At 32.2% G+C, this 10,222-nt stretch overlaps 1 protein-coding gene across 1 annotated transcript in view; it reads right to left on the bottom strand.

Annotated features, from left to right (window-relative positions):
• Nucleotides 1-7,056: 7,056 nt before the first annotated feature.
• The window catches only part of LOC21395806 (protein SMAX1-LIKE 3), a 4,932-nt gene continuing 1,766 nt past the window's right edge, over nt 7,057-10,222 (bottom strand). The window contains exons 2-4 of the mRNA XM_010092196.2: nt 9,049-10,220; nt 8,650-8,836; nt 7,057-8,516 (exon numbers count right to left, since the gene is read on the bottom strand). Coding sequence (XP_010090498.2) covers nt 7,299-8,516; nt 8,650-8,836; nt 9,049-10,220 — 2,577 coding nt within the window. The 3' untranslated portion in view covers nt 7,057-7,298. The remainder of the gene's footprint in view (nt 8,517-8,649; nt 8,837-9,048; nt 10,221-10,222) is intronic.

Raw genomic sequence — 10,222 nt, forward strand, 5'->3', positions numbered from 1 at the left:
ATATATATATATATATATATATATCAAAGCCTATAAATCTCAAAATTGTAGGAGAAACGTTCACGTCTTGAATTTCATTTTTTAAAAGTTAGCATGCAACACTTTAATTACTATGTAGCTAGGAAGTGTAGCCGAAGCCCCTTGTAGTTTTAGGCCCTTCTCAAAACCCTGCGCAGAGCTATAGCTATCATGGAATATAGGAGTATGCTTGTAGATTCACCTGAGGAGCTGCTATGCTAGCCCATTATAAGCTTTTCATCATGTGGAAGTTTCATACAATCATGCTATTCACAACTACGACATTTTCATTGGCAATAATATATTACAAACTTTATAGTTAACATTATGGGAACGAAGCTCGAGGTATTGTCTTCATGTGACAAAGGCCACCATCTTTAATCGGACACACACACATATATATATATATATATATATATTTGTATATGTGTGTGTGTATATATAGCACACAAAAGAATGAGACAAAAACAAGGATTTTACATATTATTCTGCTTGTCATTATAATTAACTGGGTTAATATAAGTTGTATAAAATTTCTGTTCACAGCTAATACTTTTTTCTCAGAGAAAGCACTTTGCGTTTTTATATATGTGATATGATTTTGTTTAGTAATGCTACACACACACACACACACACACATATATATATATATATATGTATATGTGCGTGTGTGTGTATATAGCACACAAAAGAATGAGACAAAAACAAGGATTTTACATATTATTCAGCCTGTCATTATAATTAACTGGGTTAATATAAGTTGTATAAAATTTCTGTTCACAGGTAATTCTCTTTTCTCAGAGAAAGCACTCTGCGTTTTTATATATGTGATATGATTTTGTTTAGTAATGCTATATATATATATATATATATCACTATCAGTGTTCAAGCCTTGTGTAGAATTGGCAAATAATTTAAGTGTGAGTTCTTTCAAACAGATAACATTTTTGGTATTGTAAAGCATTAAGTTAGTACATAATAATTTCATTTGTATTACAACATTATGGCGAAATGAGCAATTTAAGTACATGGTTGCAATAGGAATAGACACAATTTCCCTATGATTAATTTACGTTAATTATTAATATTAAAGATCCTTGAGTAAATACATGAAGCCGTTCAATTACATAAAATACGAACTTATTGTAAGCATCCCTCAAATGACAATTTGGAGTATAGCGTCATAATAAGAGTGGAAATTATTAAAACAAACCAGTTCAACATTTTCCAACGCCAAGGATTAATCTTCATGCTAAAAGAAAGACATTGTACTAATTTTTAAAATTGACTATGATCATGTGATATATATTCCATACCACAGTTGGGTAAGAACATGGTTTTTCTCCTATTATTATAAATGTCATTTCTATTATATATAGGAGGTCTCTACAGTAAGACTTAAAAAAATAAATATGATAGATCTCTATTTTTCAATTGTTAGCTAGATTTGTATTAAAAAATGTATATTTATCTAAATTTAATAGTCACGGTGAGAGACGTGCACTACCAGTAGAAAGTCTTACGGTAGAAACTTACATATTAACATACGCATTTCTATAGGTAGGTATCGTACTATATTTTAAAGCAGTACTCGTACGTGATTGAACTAAGACAAACACATGTTTTGTACTAATTATTAAGAACAAAAAGGTAATATTCTTTGGTTAATTTTTTGTCTTTACTGCACTAATAAGGATGGTTGTGAAGTATTGGCTAGTTTAATTAGTACCAGAACTAGCTAGGAACTCATCATCGTGAGTGCTTTGCTTTTGTGTTCCTCTTTCCCAGCTTAGTGAGGGTATATTATACCAATAAGGGAACCACTATATATACAAAACTGCGCATGCTATAGCATATACCTTAATTAGATGGACTGACAAACTGCTTGTGCGACAATATAATATATCATGTATCTACCTGCTGTCACTATGGAGGAAAGTAGAGTGCATCTTTAGCATACTTATATATATGTATATATATATATATAATATTGAAATATAGTGTGTTAGTTAGTAATCTTAGAGGATATCATCTCCAAGTGTCTTTATTATCGAGATGATAATACAAAATATGATCGGATTCAAACTCTTGGGTCCTTGTTTCTTTTTATGTCTTTTTAATAGTATCATATCACGTCAATTAAAATATTATTAAATATCACTTAACATGTAATGTCATTTAAATATTTTAGATGACGTATTATGATATACATTATTGAAAGAACATGAAAGGAGACACAAACAAAGAGACATGTGAGTTGAATCTAATATGATTAACCTTAATGTGAAATTGTTTTAACCAATAAGAATAAGTGTTTTGAAATTTTGAAATTCAATTACAAGAACTTTTTAATATTTTTTAAATGATTATGGAAATTCCATCCAACTGAAATAAATATTGCAATTGTAAATCTTGTAAAAGATACCAAAATCCCAAGTTTTTCTTAAGCGCTTGCTTAGGAAATTAGAGATTGATGTCTTATAGGTAGAGGAAGGTATATTAGCTATCTTCAGATATTGACCAAGCTTTTCAAAATTGAAATAGAACCTTTTCTTTTACTAGTAGCTTTCACTTTTCTTTTTCCTTTTCTAATTTTCTCTCTACGTTTACAATTATTTTTTCTTATATATATATATATATTTAACTTTTTGCTATATATCTTTTCTTTTTCTTTTGTCTTGAAGAAGAATCATTTTAATTTCTAAAACATACACAGCCATGTTATGAAGCTACATCCCAAATATGGTACTGCCATCTATAGATTCTATACATACATACATTCATATATATATATATATATATATATACACACACACTTAATGACTTAATCAAGAAAAGGAAATTAGGAAATTAAAATCTGATATAGAATATAAAAGTGGAGAAGAGTGCTATGGATTAATGGAGTAAGATGAAAATTACCTCATAATAATAATAAGCCCCCACTCGTATTTTTATATATATTTCAGACGTATAGATCACTTATTTAATTATTTCTCAGATTATACATTTACTTTCAAATTCGATCCTTCAAGAACATCTTTTAATTTTAAAATTGATTAATTATGTAAGGAAATGGATTTCTTTCACGATTACAAAGTTAGAATGTCTTTATTGTCTAAAGATAGATGCTTGTCTTTGTTTCTACTTGATCTTCCTTTTAGGCCTTTTATCATCTTGGCAAGTTCTTTTCAAAGATATTGAGGAAGTTCGATTTAAATTAAAAATGAACGAATCAACGAAAAAGCAAAAATCCACATATCCAGTTCATAAAAGTGCTGAGCTAGCTAGCTTCTGAAAAATTCTCATTGAAGATTTTTCAACTCTCTCTTTCTTTTTTTTCTTTTTTTTTTTTTCCTTTTCCCTTTTATTTTTAGAAAAGAAGAGTTCCACTTCCTTTGCATAACTCTTACGTTTTGAATCCTACTTTCCTCTTGTTATGAGACTCGTTTTTTTTCTTTGGAGAAAAGTGAATCTCGTTAACTTCTTTACATATAAATCAAGTAGAGTTGTTATATAATATCGATCGAAAACAATATTGATAACATACATATACATATACATATATATATATACATAAATATAAATACATATATCTATATAAATATATATGTGTGTATGTGTGTTTACGGTTGGTTGGTTGGTTGGAATTTCTACCTGTTATGTATGTATAACATACATCCAAACTTTATCATGAGAGACCATCTATACCATGCATATATATAAACTATTGTTGTCACGTAAGAAACAACATGACATTAGTCATCTTGAGCTATATATTCATACACATGCATAAAATGATGATTGTACGTACCGAATTAATTTCTGTTTGGAAAAAATCACCCTTATATCCACGCAACAGAAAATAAATTGAAACAAAATAACAGAAAAATATAGAGGACAAAGATTATAGTGGTTCGGAAAAATTTTCTACGTCCACGAAAGAGGGAGAAAAATTCACTAACAGGTTTATAATTACACACTTAAACAACTTTCTCACTTTCTCTCTCTACCCAAAACTCTTTACACCCTTGTTTATCTATCTCCTCACTTTTCTCTCTTTTTCTAAAATAACCCTCGTCTAAAAACTGAAAACATTAACTTACATAAAAACACAAAATAGTAACTTTTCAAAAACTAATTTGAGCCACCTACCTAACAATTTCTAAAGAAAAAAAATATATCTGAAAAACAATGAAATTGAATTTTATATTACATTATATTATACACATATATATATATATATGTAGATGAAGAATATGAGTCGTTATTGGATCTGGGGGATATAATTTGCTTCCTATTGTTTTGACAGAATATAAGGATATATACTATAATGTTCTCTTTTGATGCATGCAAAGACAGACCAGATGGACCGACGACTACATGAGCTTTAGGGAACATGTACGAGTTGGAAGACTATTTATTGGTCACGCTACACACAGATACTCATTAAAAGCTTTTTCTTTTTTTTATCTTTATACGTACCCTGCGCTTATGTCTTTCCATTTGATGATCGATCTAAATTATATGTATACTGAATTCAATTACACTAATTTATAAGCAATATTGTCACTACTTGCATTATAATCACCACTCAAATAGCATTTCGAATTAATATAATCCAAAAAAATAAAATATAGAGAAAATTATTGAACTTATTTTTAGAGTATATGAGTCTGGATTTTTACTCTTTATTCTTGATTAATACTCTTTTGACTAATATAGTTATTTGACTAAAACAAATATTAATTAAGAATAAAGAAAAAATTCAAACTCATTCACTTTAAAAAATATTTAAGATATTTATCTCTATATTAAAAATTGCCGTAAGACAAAGTGAGGCCTATTTAGTGTCACATAATTCATCATGTGGCAGCTTTGATGACCAGAAGAAAAACTAGCTACATTCTTTTACAACATTTGGTTTTGAATGTTGTAAATTAAAAAAAAAAAAAAAAAAAACCTATACTGCAACGTATATAACAAGCGTGTCGTAGGAATTATTTAAAGTAATAATTTATGACACTTGTAGCTAGGATCGTCATGAAAAAGAAAATGTGTTTTTATCTCACAATATTAGTTAACGATAATTTTTAAAAATGTCAATAAAAAGGATAACATTAAATTTTTGCCATCAATTTTAAATTTATCATTTATGTATTAGTAGGATATCTTTCATATTCTACCATAATATATATATATATATTGGTAGGGTATTTTTCATATTGTGTCAAAATACGTTCCATATTTTATCAGAATATTTTTTTAATTAAAAATAATAGTTATTCTTATAAATTTCTCTAGTTAATTTGTATATGTAGTTAAATAGTTTTTATTTCCCGATGTTATTTTGTATATGTCGTCAATCAAAAGGATTTATGTTGCTCAACTTGACCGGCTAAAGAAGTGGGGCATATGCTCTCTATTTATGCTCATTCTATGAGAATATATTTGGTTGTATACATTTGACCTATTAATTCTTGAGTATATTGCCCCTGAAACAGCATGAAGACCACATATGCCTGTTTGCCTTTTCAGATACGGGTTTCATTCCGCCACTACGTAATTTTGAAATCGTGAAATTAGTGAATGAAAAATATTTAAAACTCCAGTAGTGTTTAACACCACAAATAATAAAAAAAAAAAAATGACGATTTTTGTTTGTGGAGCCATATTACAAGATCTAATATTCATTACTGTGTCGTGTTGCCAAAGAAAAATATTTAAAACTCCGGTAGTGTTTAACACCACAAATAATAATAATAAAATGACGATTTTTATCTGTGGGGCCATATTATAAGATCTAATATTTATTACTGTGTCGTGTTGGATACTATTGGGGTGCTCTAGTGTTGTTTTGAGAAAAATGATTAAGCAGCCTCAGCACATATATAATGTGGTTAATTACAGTTTATTACTCCTCTTTCAACTACTACCACTTAATTTGTATGGCATGTTATTCGAGGACCATCTCATGAGTCTAATTTATAAATAACATTAATGGCTCAAAGTGAGTCTTAATTGTCAAAAAGAAAAAGAAAAAGAAAAAGAGATAGTGGTGTAAGTAGAGTAATTATGTTGAAATAATAAATATTTGCCGGAAAACATTGTTTATTCTCAGATAATAGTGAGGATCAAATCGCACGATGTATATATATATATATATATATATGTATATGTATATATATGGGGAGAGAATATCGGTAATTATCAGGAGAGCACGTTAATACAATTAGTCAAAAAAGAACACTAAGGGCGAGGCGACCATGTATATTAAATATTTATAGTCGGTCTAGCTACTTAAAAGAAGGAAAATGTAGCTTTTGGTCCACAATGGGATATAAAGTGTTACCACTATAGATTTCTTGGATTTAATGAACTAATTATAGTGCTGAAATATATATATATATATATATATATATAGAGAGAGAGAGAGAGACAAACACACCTTGCTTTTTTTTCTATTAATTAATTAACTTCGTAGAGTAATCTTCCTGATGGAAAGGTGAATGAAAAAAATAAAATAAAATAAAACAAATATTTCAGGCCTTACATGGTTGTTCCATTTAAAAATTGATCAAATATACGAAGAGAAACCATAATACACAAACAAAAAATTTCATAACACTATAGATGGATATTTTAAGTTATACACTTGCATGAGCTGCAACTATATAATGTACATCTGAAAATTCCCAGTAGCTATCCATTTCCATGTCATATTATAATTAGTTATTTACAAAGAGATTTTTGGGACCTATTTCTTTTTTGTTTCTTATAAGTATATATATGTGATTTTTTTTTGTATACATGTGTGTTTTTTTTTTTTTTTTTTTTTTTTTTTTTTTTTTTTGGTGTTGAATTGATTTTGTATATACATATTTGAATTTGGACACACGTGCTTAAGAATACCAATAACTATAAATGATTCTGAGCCAAAAAAAAAAAAAAAAAAAAAAAAAAAAAAACAAAAAAAAAAAAAAAAAACAAAAAAAAAAAAAAAAAAAAAAAACTCATAAATGATAAGAGAATGCACTAAAAAGTCACTTCTATATAAACTTCTTAAAGAAAGATAATATATACATGTCATTGAGTAGTCATAAATAGTGTGTTCTCGTTTTCCTAGGTAAGCCCAAATACCCTCCTCTAAAACACTTCTTACAAAATCCTTAAACAAAAACCTAAGATAAAACAAAAAAGAAAAAAGAAACAAAAACAAAAAATACACCTAAAATTAAATAACAACCAAAAGTTAACTGTGACGCAATAATCCCCTCCGGCCGTTACAACTCTTGAACTTTGAAAACAATTTTCCTGTCAACAGATTCCAAAATGTTAACGTCAATATTGGAATCTGAATCTTCATCATCATGATGATCATGATCATCACGAACTGCAATATTCAAATCCAGTGAAACTCCCGGGCTTTTATCCTCCTTAGGCCGTTGATTACGACCATCACCGTCATCATTTTTCTTTCTGATCGTTGCATGATCAGATTTTTGGCTTGACATTGTTATTCTTGTGGCCGGAGAACAAGCCCTCGAAACCGAACCGAAGCTTTCGCAGCTGAAAACGACAATGGCATCCTTAATCGGAGCCGTTTCACCACCAGGAAGTGTTACTCTTCCACTTTCAATCGCTTTCTTGACACCCTTTTGAGAATGGCGATCAACTTCCTCAAAATCTTCCATGAAGAACACTCTTCGAGGATTCTCGTTCACCGCTTCGCCGAGTCTCTGGACATAGCTGCAACCCTTTTCATCTCTCGCCCTCTTGTTCTTGCAGGATTCTTCGGCGGAATCAGCTGATCTGGTGCTCGATGAGAAGCTGCTAAGACCGATCGATACGAAGTTGTTTTGCGAGCCAAAGATTAGTTTAGCCAATGTTCTTGCAATCTTCTCCTTCCCATTTGAATCGCCACCAAGAAAGAAAAGCCAACAGCTTTCTTGTTTAGTACTCTTGGAATAATAATTGCCTTTCCTTTGGCTCATTCCTGACCTGCATTGAAGCACGGTCGTCGCGATTTCGGGGATGATTTCCCTCTGCCATGGCACATTCTTCTCCATCTCATCACAGAGAATTCTCAAGTTCTCAGAATTAAGCTCCTTGAAACTCTCGAGGTCTTCGGGATCTTCTTCCACGACCTCACTTGAAGAGGCTGAATTAGGACTGGAGTTGGGATTCGATAGAAGTTCCGGCTTGGCAGGCTCGTCAATGGCATTATCTCTTTCTGGAATATTGAACATTTTGACATTGCTTTCATAGCCATCCTCACTGTTTTCTAGGACCCAGAATTGGTACTCTTTTGGTGACTGTTTGTTAAAGTCCAAACTATGGTGAGATTGATCGTACAAATTGCCCAGAGAAGAGAATGAGTTTGAGGAAGGAGATAATGAAGAGAGATGGAAGGGCTTATCAGAAAAGTGGGGATTTTTCTGTCCTGAACTGCAAAATGAGTTCCATTTCTTGCATATATCCCCAACTGTGATACAATATTCCTGATCATCATAGAGAGAGGACAGAGAGAATATCAGAAATGATGATGTTTTTCATCATGTGTGTAGGAGACAAGATATATGATTATTCCAAAACTGATAAAGTTGAGTCATGAAAAAATGTATATATACAAACCTGATGATTATTATTGCTTGCGTTTGATCTTTTGTTCTCTTCCCTGTACTTTTGGAGCCATGATGGCAAGTTTGAGATTGTAGTACTGGAATTGGTATTGTTACATGAACAGTTGGCAAAGCAACTTGGTTGCTTCTCATCTGCAATGTCTTTGGATGCCTTGGAACTGACATCAGCTTCCAGATCACTAGCAAGAATTTAAAAAAAAAAAAAAATTAGCAAAACAAGAAAAGGACAAGAGGGAACAACTTGATGAAAAAGTAAACAGTTAAAGCTGAATTGTTTGCTTGTCCAATCTCAAAAATTCCTCAATAATTGCGAACATAAAGCTTAACTTTCAAAATCACTAATCATATCATAAAAAAGAAACAAAATAATAATAATAAATAAATAAAATACCTCTCTAATTTGAGGCTTAGGCTCAAGCTTCCAACTGGGATAGTAAGAGGGTGAAGTTCCCATAATGCCTCCAGGGAAGGATTTCCTGCTTTACATTTCATGTAAGTTTGAAAGGTTGAGATTCCCATTAGCCAAACTCTACCACTAGTTTCCCCAACTGATCCAGAGACCAATCTTTTTAGCTCCATGATTATTTGCTCCACACCAAAGTAGGAGCTTCTCCTTTGTTGGGGACAAGTGTTTGACCAAAACTCAGAAACCCAAGTGAGATCCCCTAAATACAACACAATCCCTCTACCAATATAGCCCTTAACAAGGCATCTAAGGTCCATCAGTTTTTGCTCAACCTCTTCCTTTGAAATATTCCTCAAAGAGAAGAGTGGAAGATTGATAAACTGCAAGTACCTAAAATTCCCACAGGCATTATTGCTTCCTCTCTCACATGTCTCCATCACTCCCCTGGCTACACCCTCAGCTGTGGCCAAACACTCCCCAACAATGACAGTGCTCTTTCTCTTGTTAACCATGACACTCAACACATTATTGACATCCTCATGCCTAATTTGCTCAAAGGGTAGTTTGCTAACTGGGACCGAAAACTGGGCGGAATTAGGCATGGTGGGTTGGGACACATGGGAAACAAGGTCAAGAGGTTTAACACTCTCCTTGGACTGATTATTAGGAGTGGTACTAGCTTGGGAACAAATCTCCAAAGAAACAGCCTGTTCTACCCTGCTCTTAACAAGGGTGCTAGAGAAACCGGCCTCTCTCATGACTCTACTAACACTAGGATCATCCAATATGGATATGATCAGCTGTTCAAGCTCTATTTTGAGGGCTAAGATAGGCTGCTGCTGGTTCTCAATCGAACCGCGGCGTTGGTGAGCCTGAGCTCTCTTGAAGGCCGCGACCAAGGCGTTTGAGAACGTGGGGTTGGGGTAATGAGGGGCTAAGAGTGGGCTAGGACTCGAAGCAGGAAGGCGGTTTAGTGAGACATTAAAGCAAAGCTCCAATGCCTTGCATTGGAGAGGATGGGAATGGCATTGCAAACAGGCCCTCCTGAGAAGTCCTGAGGAAGTAGCTAGCATGGCACTAGCCACATGAAGAGGAGTGACTTGGGCATGGCCCCGCCGCTTCGCCAGGCTCACCGCTTGTTTCACTAAGCTTGTAGCCT

Source organism: Morus notabilis, unplaced genomic scaffold (genome assembly GCF_000414095.1).
Source record: "Morus notabilis unplaced genomic scaffold, ASM41409v2 Scaffold818, whole genome shotgun sequence".
Classification (NCBI taxonomy): Eukaryota; Viridiplantae; Streptophyta; class Magnoliopsida; order Rosales; family Moraceae; genus Morus; species Morus notabilis.